Source organism: Lonchura striata, chromosome 3 (genome assembly GCF_050655825.1).
Source record: "Lonchura striata isolate lonStrDom1 chromosome 3, ASM5065582v1, whole genome shotgun sequence".
Taxonomy (NCBI): Eukaryota; Metazoa; Chordata; class Aves; order Passeriformes; family Estrildidae; genus Lonchura; species Lonchura striata.
In genome coordinates this window covers 103,161,526-103,186,445 of record NC_140705.1, presented here as the reverse complement: position 1 = coordinate 103,186,445, position 24,920 = coordinate 103,161,526, and the positions used below count along the sequence as shown (strand labels likewise).

Here is a 24,920-nt window from a genome sequence, read left to right as displayed (position 1 = left end):
TGTGTCTCCTGATACTGAGTGAATCCTTGAACTAAGAGCAAACTCAGGATTTTTTCTTTGAACGCAATTCAAAAAATAAAATATTTTAAGAATACAAGAAAATCCATCCTAAAGTAGCTGAGATCCTAGCAACTACTACTTTATATATGGGAAAAGGAGAGGAGTAGAAGGGCTATAATTCTTTCCTTCCTACAGTATTTTGAGAAGATGTTGCTTCTGCACCCCTCAGAGTCCAGTCAATACCAAATATAGAGAATGTGCATCCAGCTGGGTTCTCTCAATGGCTCAGAAAGGGATGTGTAGTCTGCCAGTTGTAACAGGGGCTTTCTTATCATGACTGGATCCACAGTTTGTGACTTTCAGTCAGCATAAACAAGAAGTGAAAGGAACATCAAGCACTGTACAGGAGCAGCTGGCAAGCAGTCTGAGAAACCAAACGGACCATTTTATGGTGCTCTTCTTTACAAATTATTTGCTCAGAGACATGAGAGATGCAAAGGAACAATGTGTCTTTATCACATTCAAGAGATTATTATGGTGCTCACCAAAGGTCTTTGAGAAATTCCCTATTTTCATCCTATCCAGCTATAGGATGAAAATATCCAGATATAGGACTCCTTGCATCTTGAACTTCCAACTGCAAAACTCCACTTAAACACAAGGTGTACAATGGTTTTATTAATTACACCACAAGTAATACTTTCTGCAACATGATATATTTCAGTTTTTGAATCTATATCCGAATAAAGTGCTGAAGTTTAGGGAATACTTTTAGTGCATTCTGTGTAGTCACTTCTATAACTTCTCCAACTGGAATTCCTTTAATTTTGGCAATGTATTCAGCAGCAATGTAAATATTTTTGGGTTCATTTCTCACCTGAAAAACAAACAAAACCAACCAAATTACAGATGCTTGGAGATCACAAGTGTTTCAGATTCAGTACTTTCTGACAGAACTTCAGTCACATTGTGGCATATGTGGCAGAAAAATTGTATCCCTGTATCCATTCCTCTTGAATTAAGTCCCGTGGTAACCTCTTTCCTCTCTTGTAACCACGCTTAAGACTAGTTCACTGTCCTGTGCCAGTAGCTGACCTCCTCCAGGTGTGGGTTTGGATACAAAGACACAGAAGTCCCTCCCTCTCATCATTTACCTGTTTTTCAGGCCCCAGAGCAGGAGAATCAGTTTCTAAGCACATATTTTCCAGTGGCAGCTGTTTCACAAGCTTCTGCTTCTTGTAGAAAATAAAGACAGCCATTAAATGCTTTATGCACTTAAAATTGTGGGGGGTAAAAAAAACATGAAGGGAGGATATTCCCTAAAATTAAAGGCAACATCAAAAAACTTTGGTGCCACTGTTTACATTTTACCAATGATTTCTGACTGGAAGCAAGAACACTGGGAGCTGCTCAAGAAGTCCCTTCAAATTAGAGTTATCCTGTTCTCTAAATATCCAAAGTACCATTATCTCAAAGCTGAATTCATTGTTACTTATTAAATCATGCAGGTATATTGCAGTTATAGACTTGCCAGTGCAATTCTAACTTGCTGACTTGCTGTTTGCTGTGCATATAAAATTTGTGTGCTTTCCTCCTCTCTGCTTTACCTCTCAACCCCAGTTTGCTTTCCTTCCTAAGTACCTAACCTCATCCCCATTTATATCCACCCCACATGCTCCCTCCTAAATCAAACCTTTTCCTCTCTTACATTTCCTCAGCTTATCACAGAAAGCAGTCCTATTACAAAAAACTACTCCTTCTCTACATGTCATGTCCCTTCTGTAAAACAGTACAGTGACAGAACCTTCTGAAGAAGAGTTCACCGGAAACCACAATAAAATGAGAAAAAAACCCCTTTGTTTCTCAGGAATAGCTGAGCTGTTTTAGCCAGAATTCCCCCTCTGAAGTCCAGCTAAGGCAAAAGCCCCAGGCACAAATTCAGCCAAAGTAAAAATATGCAATGCATGGAGAAGGAGCAGACCCCAGCCAGAACCAGGACAAAATGTCACCTGTTCACTCCTTATAATGGAAGGAGGAATGGAGAAGTAGTATCCAGCTCTCACCCCTTCCATGGCTACAGATGGTTTCCCATCAAAGGCATGGAGCAACACCTTGGTAGCACCTTGGAGAAACAAAGCAAACCACACCAGCAGCAGGGCTACAGCAGGGCTGCCATGTCAGCTTCCAATGGGACCTTGGTCCCATACAGAACTAACACAGAAACTCTGCACTACGGCTCCTGAGTTAAACACACACAAACTGATGTGAGGACATGGCACAACTGGAGAAATCCTGTTGGCAAAAGCTATGGCAGAGGAATTGCATTAAAAGCATACCTTGTTCCTTCAAGAGATTAATGGTTGGTCTTCCAGCTGAGCGGGAATGAACGTTTCTGCACAGCAAAGGCCCAGCATTAGGAAATTTAGCAAAATACCTTTTTTTTGGCAAATACAAACAAACCAACAGTATCTTGGGATTAAAATAATTAAGCTGTATTACAACTTTTATCAAGAAAAAAACCCCAGGGATGTACATATTAATCCTTTCTGCTACAGTGAAGATATAGGAACAACATAGCATGGACAGGGCACATAAGATGTCTGTACAGAAGTGCAAACATAATGAAAATTCTAAAATTAAATATCAAACTGGAGACTGACAGGACACTTATGTCAGTTTAACCCATCTAAGAAAAGTTCTGTGGGCACTTAACAGCCATAAATCCTGGGAAGTATTTCAACATGTTACTGAGGCTTGGCAAATTCTCCTTCTGGTATAAACAAAACCTACAATGGCAAATCCAGCCTTCTTGCCAGCTCAATCTGCTTGATCAAAACCTGTCTTTGTCCTTCCTTCTGTTCATCGGTGCTGGCAAATCTGGGAGTGAAATCTAATCCAACCTACAGTACAAGAAGAGAAGAGAAAAGTTTTACAGACCTAACACTTGACAAAACCATAATTATACATGCAAAGACACAACATGCTTCAAAACTGCAAAGCATTTCAAAGTATGTATACTAGGAGACTGCAATTAAAATGAGCTCAGCTGCAGCTTAACTCAAAAAAAAGGAATGCATTCTCAACCATAAGCTTTTCAACTATGAAAGTATTTGTGGGCAGACAGCTACTAACAAGAGTATTTAACATTTTAGTCTGTAACTGGTTTTCTGGGGGTTTATATTATATTGACTATTATGTCAGATTAAGTCTCAAATATGGATCTCCAGGATAAGTAGAATTTCTGACCTGAACCTATAGCTTTAGTCCAATCTCTAGCAAAAATTACCCATTAATTTTATACTTTTTTGATCAAATTTAAATTTAAAGTTTGTCAAAACAGTTCCATTCACAGTTAGATGAAGAGAAGTACAGTATAACATGGCAAATTTAGCTACAAAGCTCTGCCAAAACCAGCTTTTTCTGTAGCCAGTGCAGAACCAGATATAAGTCCCTTAGGTACTAACACACAAATTGAAGCAGACTCCATCCTAAAGCCTCAATTCATTTATAAACCAATGTAAGACAGGAGACAACAGATGGATAGATAATGAAGGATTAAAAAAAAAAAGCTCTGTACAAGTCACTGTGGTGTACTGAAATCACAGCTTAACCTAACTTTGTCAAAGAAGAAGGCAGGAAGGATCTGCCTTTGGGTACAAAATGAGAGAGCACAAGTATGTAATCTTCCAACTCCAGCAGCATAAATTCCATCTATTTTCTAATAGTGATAACAAAGGAAAATAAGGAATCAAGCAAATCTATAAAGGAAAGCACATTAAGAGAATTACCACTCAGACTTAGTGCTTGTTCAGGCTGATAGCAATTCTTATCACATACAGAAAAACAAGCATTGACTCAGTTTTTGTAATTCCAGTGACAGCTGCTGCCAGAGAGATGTAAAGAAGTTACAGAATTCCACTCACTTCTCCAATCCCCACCAATTTGTCTTTGTAAAGTTCTATAAGAGGCAGCGCAGCATCCAGATCCTGCAAGAATAAAAGATGCAACTCTCACTGCCCGTACAAGAGGAAAGGGTTACGAACCCAACATCATGATTAAATTGGTTCTTCCTTCATTGTTCTGAAATTCTTTACTTTAGAACTTGCCATTAGGGTGAGCTCAGTGCAGTCAGATTTTAGAAGCCTGAAGGATTTATCTTCTTTACTTAATAACCATTTTGTTACATCTTACAGTCTATATCTATTTTTATTTCTATCTCTCTCTCTCTTCATATATATAAACCTTATTCCAAATACTCCTAAGCTAATTTTACACAGTAACAGCAAAGGTAATTAAAGCAAGGCCCATAAATAGCTTGGTAACATTAAACAGATGCAGACAGCTCCCTGAGATTTTTAGGATAAGGCCACAAACAGTTGCCTTCCAGTTCCCATGTTAACAAAGGAACATCTGCACATGTTGCTTGCTGCAAGCAAAGCACACTTGGGATTTTTAAAACCATTTCACTGTAGTAATACAGCCAGATGACTCCAGAGAACAACTCTGCTTTAAGGACTAACAGGGACAAATGGATATGCTGAGAGAGCCTGGGATTTGGTCCACCGGGTCTCCTGCATTACAGAGTGCAGAAAAACCACTGGGCAGACCTGAAGGTAAATCAGGCAGAGCAGAGCATCCTGTCGTCTGTCCTGAAAAGTCCCAGCAGTGCTGTAGAGACTGCATTTACCTTCAAAGTAACACTGCGCTGCTCCTCTGGAGAAATCTCTTGGATGGGGTGAACTCCCAGGCATGGCAAGACAAACCCTGGGAATCTAGGGATAGAATAGACAGCAAGAGTATGAAAGATCACAGAGAGCCTAAATTTAACACCAAGGGTATATAGAGAGTGCAAGTTTGGGGACCAGAAAGGCCGGCCTGAGTGAGGAGGGCAGCGCATTCTGTCAATCTCCAAGGCACAGACCCACATCCGGGATAGGGGTGGGCGCCGGTGTTACAAGTGAAAATTTATCCAGCCAAATTAAAATGAAAAAATAAAATATTTATTTTACAATCAAATCCTATCTAGCCAGCCACAAGGAAAGAACAGTGCCGAGCCCGGGGTCGGCCCTGGGTGTGCAACAAGAAGTCAGCCTCAACAGAGATTTTCCTCCGTGCCCACACACCTCCATCCTGGCACAAGTGGTTTTTATGGAGAAAATTCCGCCTGAGGCCAAGATTTCGGCAGTTAGTATTTTCTTCTATTCAGAGTCCATAGGTTAATAAAATTTTCTTTTTTGGTAATGAAAAATAACAATTCCGTGTCTAAGAATTGTTAAATCCCTTAATAAATTTTACGAAAACACTACATTCACATATGTTTGCCCAAAAATTTCCATGATATCCATCTCGGGTCATTTACGCAAATAATCAGCGCCTGGGCGTCCCCATATGTCTATAAACATAACCCACCTCCCAGCCAAGCCACATCCTTTTACTTATAAATCAAGTTTCAACGTACACTAAGTTTCGCCTGCGAAAGTAAGGGAAACTCCTAATACAAGCATATATACTCTAACAAATATTCAGTGTCACATATATCGTAGTAAAAATAACACGAGTTCTATCTACTACACATAACGCCGGGATCCCCGGCGGCCTCGCACCTCTCAGACAGCTGCAGCACGCTCCGGAACTCTCCCGCCTGCTCCGACACCACCAGCAGCGCCGCCACGGCCGCCTGCGGCACACGGAGACCCGCGGCCCGCTCAGACCGGCGGGGCCGCGGGCGCGGGCTCCCCGCGGCCGCGCCGCCTCACCTGCTCCGCCGCCCGCACCACGGCCGCCACGTCCTGCGAGAGACACGCACCGCCTCGGCATCGCCTCGGCATCGCCTCAGCGCCGCCTCGGCATCGCCTCAGCATCGCCTCGGCATCCGGGACCCCCCCGCCCGCCCGCCGCGCCTCACCGGCTGGAAGCAGGGCGCGGCCAGGTGGCAGTGACAGTCCACGGGCCCCGCCATGCCGCGCCCGGCGGGAAGGCAGCGGGCGGCCGCGGGTTCCGCTTCCGGGCCGGCATTTTCCCCGCGTCCCGGGCGGGAAATGGCGGCGGCGCCGCCGGGCGCGGCGCGGCGGGACCCGCGGGTGCGCTGCTGCTCGCGGCGCGGGCTGGGCGCGCTGCTGGAGCTGTGCGCGCCCTTCGTGCGGGCCCTGGCGCACGGACAGCCCGGCGGGGCCGCCGCGGAGGCGGACGCGCTCTGGGTGAGCGGGAGCGGCCTGGGCCGGCTGCGGGCCCCGCGGGCGGCGCTCGGCTCCCGGGGTGAGGGGCGGTTTGCCCGGGCGGGGCGGTGAGGCGGGACGGGCTCTTCCTTCCATCCCGGAGAGGGGTTCACGGATGGACCGCCTGCTCCGTGCCTTGCAGAACTTCGAGACGGCGGTGCGGGAGAACGTCACCATCAACGGGCAGCCCTGGGAGGAGGCCTCGGATGACTCCCGGCTGCCGAGCGGTGAGCATCGATTTCCATTCGCGTCCTGCTGGCTGGGCTTGGTTTGGTTTTGTCCAGAGGGAAAAGGGGTACGATTGAAAGGGGAGGTTCTGACTTGATGTAAGGAAGTAAAAACGCATTCTAAGGATGCCCAGAGCTTGTCTCCAGCACTGGAGGCTTCTAAAAACCATCTGGACAAAAGTGCTCTGAGCAACCTGTTTTGAAATGGGAGTTGACGCTGCTGTGAGCAGGAAGTTCTGGAGAGCCCTTCCAGCCCGAGTGCTGGAGGCAGCGACCAAGATCTATCAGAGGACACTGGGAGACTGTTTGTTGCTGCTATTTAATATATAGGCTAAGCGTTGAAAATTATTGCTATATAAATAATTTTTAATTTAATATTTTTATAAATAATTATTTAGTTATATTATAGAAATTTAATTTTATAAATTGTTTATATAAATATATTGTTTATATAAATACTTTTTAATTTAAATAATATGTATGTAATATAAACAATGTATTTATAGTTACTGTCTTTTGTATACTAATAGTGGAGATTCTTGGTAGTCTGGTGTCCAAAGAAAATTTCAGTGTGGTTAATTCACTTATGTTTCCTTTAGGTGCTCTGTGCCTGCAGTTTAATGCTTTTTGCAGTTACACAGAGCTGAAAATGCAGATACATTGAGCTAACTACGGAGCTGTTGAATCAAAAACATTGAACTGTTTTTTGGTTGGGACGCTCTGAGTAGATGTGGGCTCTGAGCAGTGTGATCTAGTTGAAGATGTACCTGCTAATTGCAGGGAGCTTGGACTAGATCACTTTTAAAGGCCCTTCCAACCCAAACTATTCTCTGATTCTGTGAAGCGTCTGCAGTTGTAGTTCTAAAATGATAAAACTCCAGCTAGTTTGACTACAAGGTCAAAAATGCACTGATCTCACGATGCAAAATGCAAAACTGAGACAATGTCATCTGCCCACAGGTGGTATAAAGCAGGTATAAGGACTGTATTGTGCTTTTTAATTTGATATAGGTTTACTCATGTACCTATCTCTGATCCAGTTTGAGTCACCAAGAGATTTGGCAGTTTGTGCCTTCCATATTTATGTTGACCAGCAGCTTACATCTTTCCTGTCTGTATTTAAATGGTTTCATGGTGATCTTAAAACAAACAACCAAAACAAACCCACAGACTCCTAAAACATTGACTTTTCCTTTCTGAGTTTTGCTATCACTTCATTCTGCACGGAGTGACCCAGAAATGGTGCTTGAAATCCATTCTTTATCACCAGATTGAAAATATTGCATGGCTTGCAAGTTACACACAACACATTAGTGGGAACAGTGAATTTTATGTTAAACTGCTTATTTGTGCACTGTGTGATAGAAAATCACACAGTCTTCTAATTACTGTTTGTACAGTTGGAGTTTGTTTAATGCTTGTAAATCACACAGATAAACTATTTTTCTCCTTAAAAGATAGCCATTGCTTCCTAAGACTTTCTTTACAGATTAAGACTTCATAGGGAAATGTATTTGTTATTTTTTCCCCTGGATGGTTCTCTGCTTCTCCCAACCTGAGATAATTTACTTCAAAATAACTGGCCAACATCAAGTTATGCTCCAGTTTCTATACTCTCTTAGCAAAGAGATTCAAGACGTCCGTTTATCTCTATGTTGATAATTGTGCATGATATTTTTTTTATTTTGGATCTAAAGCTTCTTTTTCTGGATAAGTTTGTCTCAAAAAAGGTCTGAAAATTCCACACTGTGTGTTTGTCACTTTCAGATTCCAATATTAAAATCTTGGAGGATCAATTTGATGAAGTAATAGTAGAGACAGCAACTAGGCGTAAACAGTGGCCTAAAAAGATCCTGGTGCATGCTATTCAAGCCATGAAAGCAGAGCAAGAGATGTTGGTGAGTAACCTAAGACTTCTAGAAAACTTTTGCATTAAGAAATCAATCATCCAGTGTTGACCTTTAAGCATCTTCCCATGGTTGCTTTTGATTATTATAAAATGAGATTGCCTTTTTTCAGTAACTGGTTTTGCAGTAACTAAGGATTAAACTTAGTAAGTTTACTAAGTAACTACTAAAGGTTGCTACAAAGTATTGTGACTGTGTCTGAATTGGGTTTGTGGCACGAAGAAACTGGAGCAGATTGCTTCAGTGTGGTGACTCAAGGTTTACAAACCAGTAGGCACCTATTTATCTTCTGAGTTCCTTAAGTCTGCCCAAGGGCTGGTTGAGGTACTAAATGATGTACTACATGCAGATAGATAGTATCATGTGCACTGTGTGATTTAGAAAAATCAGTGGATTCCTAAGCACTTTCTTGGAGCTTGTAACTGTATGTAGTAATTACTTTCAGTAAAGCATTGAAAAAAAAGGCAGTGTGGATTAATGATCAGCACAGTAAATTCTGTGGGATTTTTGACACACAGTGTAAAGTAATTACTGGCATTAAACAGCCCACCTGTGTCCTCAGCTGCTAGATTTCTTCCCTGAAGTTATGTTACGCCTCTCTTTCGCTTACCTCCTGATTAATTAGGATTCCTTTGGCAAAAAACAAGAGGATGAGGCAGAGTCAAACACTGGCACAAGCTGTCTAGTGAAATTGTGCAGTCTTCATCCTTGGAGAGATTAATGGAGATACTCAAAAGTTGACTGGATAAGGTTCTGAGGAACCTGGTCTAGTTTGCCCAGTTTTCAGGAGGGTGTTTAGAGGTCCTTTCCAACTTCAGTTACTCTATGCTAAAGCAGACAGGGATTTTTTTAGAAAGTTGTGTAGGAGCCTGCACTGCATTTCTGAAGACTAAAATTGACAAGTGTTAATCCCCTGAGTTAGCCAGGCAGAGATGATTTACTAAGGAAAAATGCATGGGGACACTTTCGTCTTATACCTGAGATATTTTCTGGCATATATTGTCTTTTGTGATCTCTCTGTTCTGTCAGTATATTAAGTATGTAAAACAAACAAACAAACAGTATCAACTTAAATGAAATATGCTATTGCACAACACCAAGATTTAACAAGACCTTTTAATCTTTCTGCTATCTGAGTGCCACAGTGGATTAGTTACTTGGAATGCCTCTCATGCTACTTTTTTTCTCTTGTTGATCTCTTCAAAGTTCACACCACCACAACTAGATGATTATTTTAATTAAAATTATCTGCAAAAGTTTAGTTTATCCCTGTAAGAATATGTAGAAATATATGTAAGAATATGGAAATCTTAGTTTGTATCTGTAAATGGTCATTTTATTCATCTCTCAGCTATTTCTGTAAAGATACCAGTGATTTCTCTGGTTTTGGTTGGGAATTTCTTGTTTTCTTTCATGGCCATAGCTAATTGTGTGATGCTTTCTGAGGCATAAAGAGCAGCCATGAAGATGTGACTTACCTGGAGAGAACCACTCATTTATTGTGGTGATTTCCTTGTAATTGCCAAAGCAAGAGATCATCCTGTGGGTTTTCAGTCAATATGCTCTGTAGAGTTTGAGGCTAATGCAAGCCATGTTTGTTCTGCTTGGAGCTGTTGCTGCAAACTTGCTAAGAAGTTGTGTGAACTGTGAAAAAATTTCTCTAGCAAAACTACAAGGAATAATTAGCTTTCCCCTACTTGGTTTTGCTTGAAGAAGGTTGAGGGACAGCTCCTGAAGTGGAGAACACTATCTTGCAGATGATCTAACTTCTGTTCCCTTGGCCTTGTTTGATTTCCTTCATCCCTGTTGGCTGCTTCTAATTCCACCTTTAATGTAACTAAGTATGGGTTGTATGCAGTTATTACTAATTTACTTCATGTCCCAGGTAACTGATGTAAGGTCACGAGACTCAGTTTGTGAAGCAGAATGTTCTTAGTTCTATATAAGTAATTGCAGGGCTAGAGTGTAGTTAAGTACTTTTCTTTTTCTTAGCTTTTTGTCTTAATGTACCCTTTGTTGGAATCTGTGGCTCTGTGAAAGCATGCTGCTTCTGTGAATGGCTCCTGAGAAGCTAAAGCAGCTCTTTTTCTTCACTTGTGCAGCAGGTGGCAATGCTTCTTCCAAAATGCCTGGATGTCAGTTCTCATGCTTTAATAATTAGAATTCTGCAAACTAAAGCAGATTCTGGAGTTGTGTTTACAGTGAGTCTAACTGTGTTAACCAGAATGCTACCTTCAGTAACTAAGTATCTATAACCTGTACCTCTTATACATTCTGGATCTAAATAATTCCACCACAATCTCCACTGTTCTGACTGCTATATATATATTAGATATCTATTAAACCAAGGGGGTATTTCACATTTTTGTTTGTTTTTCTTTTGAATATGAAGAAGCTCTACGAGCCTGTGGTAAAACCAGCCGACATAAGACCTCAGCCTTCTCAAGGTAAAGATTTTGTGGGGAGAGCAGCTGTACTGAGGGAACTTTGCCTCACTTACTGGCTAACTGTAAATGTTTTAAAAGTTTTCTGTCTTTAAGCTTGTTTAAAGCTGGCTGTTTATAAATGAACTAAAAAGCTAGAAGTTTGTCATAAGTGAATGTATTTGGTGCCTGGGTTTTACTGTGTCCATTTCTCTTGTTCTGAGTGCTGTCTGCAGTTTGGTGCTGTACTAGAAGGCAAAAAGCTGGCAAAGGCCTCTGTGTGTGTGTGTTGGGGAGAAATTGTCACACAGCTACCTCCAGGAGGCTTCCTTTCTTCTTTCCTTCATCACTGGTGGAGGCCAGGTGGGGAACTGGATGGATCACTGACATTAAACTTAGTCTATTCTTGTGTTCCTTTTGCACGGCTACTAGAAATGCTTCAACCTCTCTTCCTAATCAGTCAGTTCCTTCAGGGAATTGAAAGCTCTAGTGTAGGACTCAGTGGTGGCAGTGTTGACTCTCTGAACTTGCCAAGTAGGACACAGATTTCATCCTGCCTGTGTCACTTGTGAGGGGTGATGAAGGAACAGAACTGCAAACAACGTTGTAAGTGTGCTGCATGCTTTGGAAAAATGCCTTGTACAGACTCCTTGGAGCAAGGTGGTGGATTTTGGAGTGGATGATTTGGTATCCTTCTTTGAGGCTGGCCTTAATAAATGAGAAGTTTTGTGTTGCCTGTTGTTAAGTATTGAAAAATGACAGAATTCAGCTGTGCATTTCTAATTTGAAAAGTGAGAACCCTCACTATGAATTACTGCACATGATGTAACAAGCAGTGGTGCTCAGAGTTTGAGGAGCTGAGTTGAATCTTCCAGTTCTCACCCTGCTGATCTGACTTCTAAGATCTTTGTAGATGGGAGACATGGCTTCCAGCAGTGCCAGCTTGTGCAGCAAAACAGCCAGTAGGAGCAGTGCAGTGGTCACTTTATATCTGAGTTCCCTTTGGTTTCTAGTGTCCAAATTCAGGGTTTTCTGATGTCAGGCAATTACTTGCAAGTTAGTAGCAGCTTGCACTATGATATTGTGGTTTTGGGTTTGGTAACAGTAAAGTTGTAGCAAAGGTACTGTGGAATTTATAGAGAATTTTGGTATTATGTAGCCTTTGGGAAGTTTATGTATCCCAGTTTAGCAAGAACAGCGGCCAGAAACCAAAAATGTTTAGATTACTCAATACCTTTCATTTCCTTGTTTCAATTCCCTATGTTTTGGAAAGCCTTGAACTCTGAGGAATATAATGCAATCTATGTCAAGCCAAACTCTTTCAGGCAAATTTCATTTAACTGTGTGTCAGTCTTTCTGTGCAATAATCCAAATTATTATTTCTTCTTTTACATCATCCTTATCATTTCATAAGGTCACCAATCTCCTTATCCCAATGCTTTATTGTAAGAATGCTTCATTGTAGATATATCCTTTTAGAGAATGCCCTTCCATAGGGCTTTAAGATGAGTTTAAAGAGGTTGCTTCTGGACTGTTCCTTCTTCCAAAGTGGATGATGGTGCATTTTAGTGTCCATGTTCATGTAGGGATCAGATCAAACCAGCTCTGACCAGCACATTGGACACATGGACAGTTCAACAAGCACCATCCCTTGGTGGTTACCATGTTTCAGCAGGGAATCACTGTAACCCTAAGCCACAATGCAGTGTCTGACTTCAAAATACCTTCAGCAGCACTAATAAGATTGACTTCAAAACATATTGCTGTGTGTAACCCTGACAGGGCTCAGGGGTGTGTGCACCACCTGACACTGTGTCCTACTGCAGGCACTGCAGAAAACTAATAGTAGTGGAGGTGAGGCTCCTTACTTCCCAGAAGCATGCTAGTCTGCTCATTTTAAGTTTTGTGCATGGAAAACATGCAAAACAGTTTCATAATAGGCTAGAGTTTAACTTTTGAATACAGAATTAAAGTATTGGTGATCTTATCATATTACTATTACAGTCGAATATATGCTGTATTCCCCCTGGGTGTTCTGCACCTGCTACCTGCTTCAGTGTTCCTGAAAGCTGGGGGTTTTTTTTATTTCCTTATTAGCACAGCAGAATTAATGCAGTTAACCTTATTTATGCTTGATTCTTTTTGGTGTTAATGCTTGGTAAGTTAAGCCAGAAGAAAAAAAAATAGCCTTTATTGTAAAAACCAACTTGTTGGAGACATAGGATGATTTATTTGCCCTCCTTAAAATGGGTTTTCTAAATCTCATGTTCTCTACAGTGATGTCTATTCTCTGTGTTCTGTGTGGGTTTTATCAGATGTAATATGAGGTTAAAAGTTTTGAAAACAAATCTTTCTGTGTAATTATTTCTTTACAACTGTTCTCTTATTTCAAATAGTGGCTTTATGTTTTCTAGGTAAGAACTTTGGGGCTTTCTGTAGTTGAGACTGCTAGCCTCTACTGCAATTTGAGTGATAAAGAATAATACTAGTAAGATAAACCATGCCAGCTGTCATCCTCGGTGTTACAGCAAAATGGATGTGCTGCAGGTTTAGGTTTTATACAGGGACTTTCTGGTTTTCTGTCAGTTTTCTGATAGTGAATAATGGGGGAAAGAGTTTCAGAAGCTGATTTGGGCTGTGTTTGTCTGTAGATGCTTCCATCACAGATCTGAAGCAGGCGACAGAAGCGGCATCCAAACAGATCAGCAAAGCAATGCAGGTGAGACCTCCGTGTGCTCCAAGAGAAATATGTTTTTATCTTCTTGATCAGGTAATATGTCACAAAACAGGAGTTCTAACACATCTTCCTTATACTTTGGTAGAAGAGAAGCCTCTGTGTGTACTTAGGAACTAGGTGAAGCATTGTGTTTGTAAAGCATTCCCCCTCATGAGCTAGTAATGGAGATTACCCAGGAAATACTTCTGCTGAGATTTTGGAACATGCAGTGTCTGAAAAACAGAACATCTTTTGAAGACTTGTATGACTTCATCTGGAGTTTGACATTTTGTTACCTCAGAACCTGCTTAGGCCTCAGCTGTGGTGTTCCTGTGATACTGCCTGAGCTTAGAGATGTCATGAGGCAGCACTTCAACTTGGCACACTCTGCATGGTTTCTGTGTGCAGACACTTCACTACTGGGGTGATAGCTCTGCGTTCACAACCCTCACCTGCCATCCTGAGCATCACCTCTGCAGACAGTGAAGCTTTTGTGCCTGTCAGAATCTCATTAGCATATTGTATGCCTTATATCCATTGCTTTTCTCATGTAACCTGAGATACTTGGGTTTGTTTTTGCAGTCTCTTCCAGCACTCATAGAAAAAGCAGAAGGTTTTTCCCAAGTATTGACTTTGCAACCAACCTTGGAACTCTGCAAGCTGCGGCAAGAAGTCTTTTCTGGTTGCAAGGCGAAGGAGGAAAACAATGTCCAAAATTTAGTACCACCAGGAGAAGTCACACCAACAGGAACTGTTTCCAGTAAAAATCCTTATGTTTTGCTGAAAAGAAGAAAAGCTGCAGATTCCCCCGAGAGAAGGCGCTACCCACTGCGGCGGAGGAAAATCACTCTCAGTGCATGAATTTTTCATTTTGTGTTTTCATATTGCAATCTCAGTTGTACTTTTGTTCCATCTTTTTTCTTAGAACTCATCTCCCCACAGTACTATACATGGGATCTTCTTTAATTAGTCTTTGGCCTCTTAAATATTTCTACTTTTACTATCATACTGATGATATATGAAAGCCTATACATACCAGCAGCATACAATATCCAGCAAGTGTATTTGCCATTTAACTCATTTTTTGCTCTTATATTGCAGTTTTTAGCTTGAGTCCTTGTGCTTCTCAGCGTTTGTGTGCATGCTTTATGTATGTGGGCAGTCTTTTTGGAAACCACTAACTGCTCATTTACATTCAGTATGTCTCTAAAGAGATTGGAGAATGTTTAGTCCTCCTAATGCACCTTCATTAATTACTGACATATGTGGCTTGTATGTTAATTAATTAATTGACACTGCAGCTTATTGAAATCACCAAATTGATGCAATGCTGGAATTTTAAGGAAGTACACGCACACATGTGACATTAGTCCTTGCTATTCTACCTTTCCTGAATGTAGGTCATCTAGGCTTATTTATAGTCATGTTTGTTGAAACTTGGATTTTTAATAATTGTATATATTTACTTGCAGTGTGCTCTTCTGAACAGGAGTTCAACCATCAACATCTTAGGGTCTGATATATCATTTCATGTAATCCAATTACACAGCTTGGGGTTTCCTGAGCAATATTTCTACCCAAGAAAGGATCTTGACTTGGGTTAGTTTGCATTTGTATTGTTTGACTAAACTTTAAAGATCAGTAGAGGCTAGCAGTAAATGCTATTCACTTGAGCTAGCTTACTTCTGTTTTTTTTTACTCATTAGTACCTAGAAGATTGCAAATTAGTACTAAATTGAGCACTGTGCCTTAACCATTTATAACTTTTTCTAGTTTATGGTTGCATGTGCCTGCAGTAAATACCCCTGTCTAGTATGTAACATATTTGTTACAGTAAGTGGAGGGGGGTTTTAGAAGCATTATTAATGACATGTTTGGTGCTAAGAAGACAGGTCCAACCTAATGTCTAAGAGACTGAATTCTCAAGAAAAGAGATCTTAGCATCATTTATTTTGTAAAAGTGAGCATCTGTACTGAGACTTTGTATATGTAATCATATGTAAATATTTTTCCTGACCTTGTATATAGAAATGTGTGTTTTTATATGAAGTAAATTAAATCAATTAAGGAAGATCAAAGCTCCAGATAATATTGTCAGTTCTAATTCTGGAATAGTTGGTGGCTGAGCAGTGAGCGTACTTCAGAGGACATCTGTGTTAAATTCTGGCTTGAGTAACTGAAGTAGTTCCATTTACTGCCTTTGAACTCACAAGTGTTATTAATCTCAGGGCTACAAAGCTTCTCGTGTAAGAGAGGACAGGATGTGAGAGGGACTGGAGCTGCAGGGCTGTGGAACTTGTGGCTCAGATGGCTTCTCACACAGCCACTTGCTATTTTGAGTGCCCGTGCTGTGTGTGGCGTTGAAAATCCCTGATACGGCTTTCTTCATACAGATCCTGGGTGTTGCTACGTTAAGGTGAGCGCTGCAAGATTTTGCATGGCAACTATTACAGTATTTGGCCATTTCCTCTGCTAATAGGAAGATTCTCTGCAAATGACAGGCAAGTACAGAAAATAGAGGTATCTCTTTGAAGAATTTCTGTCAGAAATAGCTGGGGTAGGACAAATGCCCTAAGAAATAAAAAGGGAAAGCACTGTGGTTTAAGACTTAATAAATAAATTCATAGGTTCACGCTACAGTGCATGTTTTTGTTTAGAGGCTAAGGGATAGTTGGTCTGCACAGGATTTCAAGTAAGTGAGAATAGATGCCCTCAGAGCAGTGGGTCTTCTGTTCCATAGCCTGTGTTGCAACTGCAGCTGGGTGGAAGAAGAGAAATGCATGTGGAAATGCTGGCCAAGTGGACTGTGTAAAGAAAAAGATAAAGCAATCAGGATTCCAAGTGCAGCGTATAAACTAGGAAGTTAAAAATCTGATGGCTAATTTTGGCCAAGCAGCATTGGAAAGAGAACCTCCCTTTAAATGCAAGTTCTATGATGAGCTAAACTCAACATGAATGTTCAGCAGTTTTTCCAATGGTTATTTAAAAATTCTACAGCCAGTGATGCCTGCAACTAGCTGTCCCTCCCATTGGCAGAAATATATAAAACACTTCATTTTTCCCCACCGCAGTAGCCTTTTGTCCTTCAGTTAACTTTTCATAGGAATTGGAAGTGTTGTGCAAGACATGTCTAATCAGACTTCTACTGAAATGGCACAAGAGCCAAGTTTCTTATTTTTAACTTGGGGTGAATTGGTATTGCATCAAGAAATGTCTGGTAGTTTTTCTTTATATAGCCTTTGAATTTTGTAAGACAGCTCAATGGTGATGTATGCTTGGGTTCATTTGCAAACTGAGTTTGAATTTCTTGGCTTTTGGGGGCAAGACAGAACATCTCACTGTTAGTGTGTCCTGTCTGCAATGTGCTTTTTGCTCACGAGGCTAGGCCATCCCTAGCCAAGAAAAACATGCAAATTGGAGCAGTATCTACGCATGGTTTTGCTGTGTTTACTTTCTGAACGAAGGGGATTACAAACTGTAAAGGGGAAGCTCCTCTTCCAGAAATCTTCACATGGACACTGACATCTGTTTGGAAGCCTGGATGCTCTGAGACCCAGTTCTGACATGTACCATTCTCCAGAAGAGCCATGCTGTGCTAAGCTGTGATCAGAAACTAGTCTGCATGTGTGTAGGCTGCTTCAGTGCAGACAAAAATCACTGATAAACTGCCATTATAAAATTCAGCTCAGCTGACTAGGCTGCTTTCTGGGCTGGTTTTCTCTCCTGCACAGAAACGCTCTGCCTTCGCTGCTGCACTACCTGGAATTACTGTGTAGGCATTTCTACAGATGTACCAGAGATAGCTTTAATACTAAGTAGAAACTTGTTCCTACAAGCAAATTTTGACTTGTCATTTCCTTTGTCATTTGTTCTGAACAAGAACAGACTATTCAGGCTCAAGGGGACTGTCCCCTAGCTTGTCCCATGCTTGTGTTATCCTGGAAACCTTATTCTGCAGCTGCTTGGAATTACTCAGTGAAGTGGATATTTATTCAGGACTAATAAATTCTTGGTGACCTGCTCATGATTTGAAGCTGTCAGGTAGCTGGTGCAGGTGCCATTTGCAGCAGCATTGCTCCTAGAGCATGGAGTTCAAAGTCCCTCTGTGGAAGGGGACTTTCTTTCCCACAGATCACTCCAGAGGGCTGTTGAGGTGTTTTATCCACATGATTCACGGCAAGAGAATATACCTGTTCCCTGAGCTTGTGAAAATACTGGATTCTAGTCCTGTTTATTTCAACTGAGCTTAAGCTACAAAGGCAGCAAGATCCCAGTGCTCTCTTTTTAAGCAACTGTCCTGCTCATGTCCTCATGTACTGCTTTCCTTTAACTGCATGAGGTGTAGTTAATGCAAGATTAGGCTGTTTCAAAGGAGCAGTTGAGAGCAATTCATTCTCTGACAGCTTTCTGCCTGGTGGTCAGGGCTGCTTTCCAGGAGGTGTTGGTTTGGATCCCCTCAGCTGGAGAATGGCACTGAACCCACACCTTACTGCTGCCTCCATGAGCAGCCCTCAGTGAACATCTTGCTCTTGGCACATTAGATGACAAAGAGAGAAAGAAGCAAGCCTGGTTTTGAAGAAACCAGGGAATGCCCTGTGAGATGCTTGGGAGACCCAGCACAGTCTGGGGCTGTAGGTTAGGTCAGGGTATATTGGCAAGACCGTGCTTCCAGCTGTGGTCACCAGCCACCTTCCCATGGTTGATAGGGTGGGAAGACTCACAGGGACTCAGTCCTCCAGGGTTGGAGAAGATATTTGAAAAGTGCAAAATCAAATAAATGCATGGATAGCTTGGAGGGTGGAGACAGAAGCTGCTTTGAGGTGGAAGAGCTGGGAAGAAGCACTTCAAGGAAGTCATGCTCAAGTCTTTTAGTCACAGTCCCAGATCCTGCCAGGAAACCTGTGCCACGGCACAGACGTAATTTTGACTCTTGGACTCTGGGGAACATGGTTCCCTCACCTTTAGCATGAACTGTTGGCCAGATCTTCCTGGAAGGATAGTCTGTATTTACTCAGTTTGTCAACTCTTTAACTTCATCTAAACTGGATGACTCAAACTGCTGAGGAAACCAGAAAAATAGGGAAGTATCTGATTTATTGAGATACCTGGGGCTTTATGACTGACTGCCCTGCAGTTTGGAGGCACGTACCCTCCTCACATGGTCATGTGTTCACTTCTGTGAGTTGAGCGCAGCCAGGAGGGTACAAGAGTTACAAATCCCTTTGCAGGAGTGCAAGGATGTTGAAGTAGCTGACAGTGCAAACACCCCCTTTCAGAGCATAAGGCCAAGGTAACTGTGCAATTAAAATGCAAGGAAGGTGTTCCGAGATGTAAAAGAAACAGTGTTCTGTTAAAATACTCTCAACAGAATAGTGGAAGAGAAAGATTTTTGTCTGCAGCAACTGTATTTCCAACAGTCTTTGTCTGGCTTTGCCTTTACAAGAAGTCTGTCGCATTTCCTTATTATTTAAAGGAACAGGGTGAATAGCGAAAGTGAAAATCGCTTTATCCCAGCACGGATGCCGTGTCCTCACACCCACGATCCCGGGCTGAGCTGGCTGTCCCGCGTGTGGAGCTGCCGCCGCTTCAGAGAGCCGATGTCAGAGGAGCGCGGCGGGCAGGAGCGGCCGGAGGTGAGCGGCGGGAGACGCACGGGGACGAGCCCGGTTCCCGGGGGCAGCCTGGAGAGGAGAGAAACCGCGGGGAGTTCATTTCTGCAGGCGAAAGAGCGAGTCGGGCCTCCCGGAGGGGCGTCGAACCCAGCCGACCCCGGGGCTGGGGCTCTCCGGGGGGATTTTCAGGCAGCTCCTGCCCGGCAGCGCCGTGCCCCGGACTTTCCCCGGGCTCCCGGCGGCTGACGAGAGCCGGCGGTGCCGGGGGGCGGTCCCCGCGGGGGAGCGGTGCGGGATGGGGCGGCCGGGTGGTCCCGGGCTCCCGGTGCGGCGGGCGCCATGTGACGGCCATGTGGGCGGCGGCTCCGCCCGGGCCGCTCCGGCACCTGGCGGCGGCACCCCCGGCCCGGGGCGGCGCGTCCCTGCCCGGCCCGCCCCGGCCCGCCCTGCCCCGCACTCCTTCCCTGCGCTGCCCTGCAGCCGCACCCCCGCGGGCCGGGGGAGCCCTGCGGGCGGCTCGGCGGCGCCGGGATGTCGTGCGCCGTGCCCGCGGCGGCGGCCAGCGCGCTGTCCCGGGGCGCGGCGGCCGAGGGCGGCCAGCAGGTAGGGACCGGGCGGGGATGGGCTGCGGGCGGGCGGGCGCATGGGGCTGAGTCACGCCGGGCAGCGCCGCGGAGGGATGCTCGCTGCCCCTGGGCATCGGCCCTTCTTTTCCCGGGAGGCGGCCGCCGTGCTGGCTCTTCCCAGGCGGGAGCGCGGGCGGTGCGCGGAAAGCGCCGGGGCCCGGCGCGGGCAGCGGCTTTTCCCCAGCCGCGGGCAGCCGGGAAGGGAGCAGGGCTTTCCTCCGCGCTGCTCGCACCTCCGCCCCGTCGGCCGCGCTGGAGCGAGGCAGGTGTAAAGTGCTGCCCGCCGGGCAGAGCGGGAGCGCCGGTGCCCGCTCGGGTACCCAGCTTCCCCCATCAGTAGCGGTGCCCCTGCCCGCGGGGCTCTGCGGCATCCCCCGGGCAGCCTGCCGGCTTCCATCCCTCTGCTTCGGGTCTGCTTCTGCAGTGGGGCAGAGGGATGCCCTACTCTTTGCAGGGACCGTGAGGTCTCTGGGAGACCGAGGATCGGCGCTGTAAAATTGGAAGTGTTCGTTCTCAGAAAGTTACACACCCGACCTCGGGCATCCTCTGTGTGCACCTTGCAAACTAGCGAAGTGTTTCTGGTTGATGTATTCCAGAGTCGTGAAGAAGATGACAGAAAAGTAAGGAGGAGAGAAAAAAATCGAGTTGCTGCACAGAGGAGCCGGAAGAAGCAAACTCAGAAAGCAGATAAACTTCACGAGGTGAATGGATACTTTGTGCTTTGCAGGCATGGCTTGGGTACCAAGCACAGGATTTTACAATGAATGGGAATACTTAAGCAGGAGTGGGCCTCTCTTCACATAATCCTGCTCAGAGAGCTGTGGGATGCCTAGTTGGGAACTCTCAGACACTGTTGCTGCTCTTGGACAGTGCAGCTCTGCCTTCAGTGACACTGCTAGGAAGAGAGAGACATGGTCCAGCCCTTGCCTCATCCTCCCTCTTTTGCTCTTTCTCTGACCACCCAAAGAATGAGATCACAGGGCTCCTTTGGGCTAAACCAGAACCATTTTCTTCTCTATTAGTGTTAAGCTTATCACACTTGCTGTGACAGTGGATGAATTCTTGCTGTCTTACAAGGCAGAAGGTGATGGAAGAGGCAGGGACCATGCAGTAGCAATGCTGGCTTAAATGAGTTCTAGAGCTGTGGTGTGAGCGCTGCCACTCAGCAGTGGGGTTCCCAGGCATACCCAGCTGAAAAGGCTTCTTAGGAACTTGGGAACCTGCAAGTGTGAGAGCTCACCTTGGCTAGCTGTTACACTTGCATGCTTTGAAAAGTGACAGTGGGTGCTCAGACAGATAAAATGAAAGTAACTGATTCTTCCAGAAGCTCTTAATATCACAATGTGGTATATTTTCCTTGTGTCCCCAGTGCAAACACTGGAGGACAGGGATCCTTTCTCTCTGGTTTTGGATGTTACCTCACACCACAGTGCTCTTTTAGCCAGGAGTCAGCTTTTGGGGTGAGTGTCAGTTTTGCAGCACACTGCCACTGTGGCTGAGTCAGTTGCTCAGCTCTGAAGGTTTATCACAGGCTTTTTTCTTTCTCACTATGGAAGGATCTGCCAGCAGTTAGCAGAGACTAAGAGGGACAATGTGGGGAGTTTTGGGCTTGGTTTTTCCCAGATCTCCTCTGAGTCAGCGCCTGAGAAAGCCAGGTGCAGGGTAGTTCTGAAAAGGGGTAACCCCATCTTTTGTGGAATAATTTTTGGGCCCTGTGCCATCCTGATGTTTCTCCTGAACTTGAGGATCTTCATTTTGAGGCTCACAGGTTTTGCCAGGTTTCAACCAGGCAGATCTGGTTGGATAGACATTCATTCTTAGCAACAGCAATGTGACAGTCTCACCCCTGAAAATGGGACAGAGCAATGGGACAGCAACATTTATTCCAAAACCCAGGACCATGGGGTTTGGGGCAACAAGAGATGAGCAGAATGACAATTGGGGTCGGACAACTTGTCTGGAGTTTGGCTGCAATACTGTGTTAGGATGACTGTGCCTGTTTCACTCTGTGAGAGGTGGCACAAGGGTGTGAGGGAGGGCAAGGAGCCCAAAGTTCTGCAGCAAAGGGGAGCAGAGGCAGTGCCAGGCTGCCCAGAAGAACATTGCATGAGAGGCTCTCCCTGCTGCTCTTTAAGGCACGTGTAAGCTTTGAAGTTTGCTCTGAAGCTTTCCCAGGGAGGTGAGATTGAGTGGGTGGATGCTGAGCCTTGGGCCAGCAGCGAGACATCCATCTGCAGGTTTTCAGTGGGCTGGCTCTGAACCTCTAGCTCTCTTCTCTTCAGGATGGGGAGGCTTAGAGGCAGGGATACTTGAGACACACAGTTATCAAAAAATGTGACACAGGAGTCTTGCATCCATCACATGTATGCTGCAGAGCAACTCAAAACTCCCCTGCAGTTAACAGTGGCTTATTTATTGCCAGAGAAGCCTTAGCTCAAAAGCAGCCAGGTCAGGGATAACCAAAGGCAGTGGTCTGGCCTGCTGGTGACAAAATGAGTCTGGCCTCAAGCTGACATGATGCTTCCCTCCTCCTGAGTTCTTTGGCTTCTGAGCAGGTGGCTACAAGCCCTGGCAGGCCTGGAGGAGAGCACTGGACGTGCTGTGCTAGCCTGGATAAATGGCTTTTCCCTGTGCCCTTCTCTCACCAGCAGTGCCAGGCACTGGGTTTTCCCAGCACCTCTTGGCACTCAGTGCTTTCATTTTCTCTGATCTCACTGTGCAGAGTCCATCTTGGCCCTTCCCATCAGAGGCAGCCCAGGGTGGAAGAGGCCCCATGAGGACACAGCCATCCATGCCTGCAGCCCTGGGCTCCTAGAGGACTCTGAGGTGCTCATGGCACCTCCTGGCCTTCAGGGCCATGAAAGGAATTGCAGTGTGGTCAAGGCACAGGTTGTAAAGCACTTGCCCTGTTCCAGCACCCAGGCTGGGTCTGTCTTTCCTCAGCACTTTTAAAGTTATAGTAAGAAACCACAGTGTTTTTCTACTGTTATGTGAATGTACTCAAGGTGGAAGCACTGAAAGGAATGTTTTGACTGTAAGTTGTTGTTTTTTTTCTTTCCCCTCCTTCCAGGAATATGAGTCTCTTGAGCAAGAAAATACCTCCCTGAAAAGAGAAATCGGAAAGCTAACAGATGAAATGAAACACTTGAGTGAAGTGTTGAAGGATCATGAAAAGATCTGTCCACTATTGCACTGCACCATGAACTTTGTAACCATACCAAGGCCTGATGCACTTGCCAGCTGCCTACCAAGATGAGTGCTCTCCTTAATCACCTCTCAATGTGATGTGTGAAAATGCCATTAACAGGTATGAAGAACTGCCTAGTGTGTAGTTCTTCCAACAAAGAGGGCTGGACTCGACCACAGCTCTACTCCACATTGAAATGTTACAGTCTTCTGAATCTCAGGAAAACACCAGTATGGAAAAAAAGACAATTTGAACAGCAGCTTCTAACTTGGTAGACTCTTCAAGCCATGTTTTTGCCTTTGAAAATGTCAAAGTGCCGTGCAGCCCACTATGGAGTGATGGAGGGGAAAAGTATGGACAGGGACGGGGAAAAGTACCAACCTCAGACTGGGATGCCTTTCTCCCACACATCCACTGCCAGTAACCCTTTGTCACTTGTCACCTATGCATGTCATGATCTGGCTGCTGGGTTTTATCTCTCTAAACAGGTTTGGTTAATAAAAGCAATGTCTCATCTCTATAATGTTCTCCACCTTCTTTAATAATCCATGTCTTTATAGCATCTCTGCTTTCCATTTGCTGGTCAATCCCAAAGTCTAGTGTTAATCTTCATGTTAGTTGTTCTATTATTTACTTATCACCTCTTCATTGGTTCCTCTTTTGAAGTGTGTGTAGCAAAAGAATTTTCTTAGTCTTTAATATTCCAAATCATCAGCCCTGCTGGCATTAGTCCTTGGAGTGTTTTATATCCTAAAATATGGCTTGCTCAGTTTCTGATAATGATTGTCTGTTCTGTGTGGAAGAAAAGCAAACAAAGTTTGATGGCTTTAAACACTGTTTTAAAAAGCAGATTTTAAAATTTACTCTTTTAATGCACCTACTGGAAATGAACAAGTATCTTCATCCTTTCTTCATCTTGCGTATTGCCTCTGGAAGATTATGGCTGTGGATTGAGTTTTGCTAAGCATTTTGTTCTATGTCCACACTGAAGGTGTTTGATAATTGCTTGAAAGAAAAACACTCAGTTTTCTTTTTCTTTTTAGTTACAAAAAGGAACTATGATTGCAATGTTATTGAGAAATACACAGAAAAATGTGTTTACTTTCCCTGAAGATTCCTAATAGTGTCAACCTCTTGAAATGTGGATGCTGTAGCTTGGGATCCAGCAAAGAGTCTTTTTCTCACAGTATTTCACAGTCAAAGAGCACCTTTGGATAATAAAAATCTCCTCCTCATTGCCAACTCTCTCATTTCAGCATTTGGATTTTTTCAGTTAAACTCATGGGATTAATTTCTCCTCTTGCCAGGATCACAGATTTTATCAGCAGAATATGATCTGAAATATCAGAATTTTAATTTTTTTAAAACTTTTTTTTAGTTTCTTTAGTAGAAGGGTGCACTGCTGATCAGTGCCAAGACAGAATTTGGGAAACCATGTAGTCAACTCTACCTTCTAAAGGACCCTCTTGTACCATTGTCTTAGGCTAGAAATTCCAGATGATCTGTTGGCTTCTTTAAATTATTAGGTTGTTCCCAAGAGAATTTCCAGGATTTGCACCTGCAGCTTAAATGCTTTCTTCAAAGTCCCTTATGGTCCCATAAGAACTGAGTCATCCCACAGAGAGAATCTGCTGCAGTCCCTGCCTAGGAAAACAAAAGTCTCAGTACAGTTCAAGATTTTGGCTAATGTCCTTGAAACCATTCTCTGTGTCACCCTTATGAATGGAAGCTATCTTATGAATATTCATCCACACACCCACATTGCCTCAGGCACTGGATGCCACTGTGTAATTTGGGCAGAATAGAGATGTAATGGAAAAGGAGCATAGTGGAAATGAACAACATTCACTCTGGGAAAATCTGTTACAATTTAGGATGAAGGGAGAGAGGGAATGCTTCATATCTCTTACACTGGGTACGTGCAGCTGACTGGAAGGTATTTAATTGAGGTCAGGACTGTACAAAGCTGGTCTCACATATGGAGCCCTGAGGACCCTCAAAAATGGG

At 44.0% G+C, this 24,920-nt stretch overlaps 3 protein-coding genes across 11 annotated transcripts; 2 read left to right on the top strand and 1 right to left on the bottom strand.

The window, feature by feature from the left end:
* Nucleotides 1-658: 658 nt before the first annotated feature.
* Nucleotides 659-5,968, bottom strand: TATDN3 (TatD DNase domain containing 3). Of its 6 annotated transcripts, none has more exons than XM_021547579.4 (10): nt 5,906-5,968; nt 5,757-5,789; nt 5,604-5,677; nt 4,688-4,772; nt 3,924-3,986; nt 2,791-2,900; nt 2,337-2,392; nt 2,010-2,122; nt 1,155-1,235; nt 659-877 (listed from the first exon to the last, which is right to left on the bottom strand). In XM_021547579.4, the coding sequence occupies exons 1-10, from the start codon at nt 5,957-5,959 to the stop codon at nt 734-736; spliced, it is 813 nt and encodes a 270-aa protein (XP_021403254.4). In that variant the 5' UTR covers nt 5,960-5,968; the 3' UTR covers nt 659-733. The 6 variants fall into 6 exon arrangements, with proteins under 6 accessions (XP_021403254.4, XP_077638014.2, XP_085432178.1 ...); XM_077781888.2 differs by having other exon boundaries at nt 1,155-1,232; XM_085576052.1 differs by having other exon boundaries at nt 1,155-1,229.
* On the top strand, nt 5,943-16,917 carry NSL1 (NSL1 component of MIS12 kinetochore complex). Its single transcript, XM_085576050.1, has 6 exons — nt 5,943-6,197; nt 6,358-6,442; nt 8,210-8,340; nt 10,742-10,796; nt 13,424-13,491; nt 14,071-16,917. Exons 1-6 carry the CDS (start codon nt 5,958-5,960, stop codon nt 14,347-14,349), a joined length of 858 nt encoding a protein of 285 aa, XP_085432176.1. The 5' UTR covers nt 5,943-5,957; the 3' UTR covers nt 14,350-16,917.
* On the top strand, nt 14,947-24,163 carry BATF3 (basic leucine zipper ATF-like transcription factor 3). 4 transcript variants are annotated; one of them, XM_085576056.1, is made up of 5 exons: nt 14,947-15,087; nt 15,882-15,904; nt 18,962-19,121; nt 20,323-20,427; nt 22,797-24,163. In XM_085576056.1, exons 3-5 carry the CDS (start codon nt 19,008-19,010, stop codon nt 22,980-22,982), a joined length of 405 nt encoding a protein of 134 aa, XP_085432182.1. In that variant the 5' UTR covers nt 14,947-15,087; nt 15,882-15,904; nt 18,962-19,007; the 3' UTR covers nt 22,983-24,163. The 4 variants fall into 4 exon arrangements, with proteins under 4 accessions (XP_085432182.1, XP_085432181.1, XP_085432180.1 ...); XM_085576055.1 differs by lacking the exon at nt 14,947-15,087 and having other exon boundaries at nt 15,767-15,904; XM_085576054.1 differs by lacking the exon at nt 14,947-15,087 and having other exon boundaries at nt 15,882-15,989.
* Nucleotides 24,164-24,920: the final 757 nt, after the last annotated feature.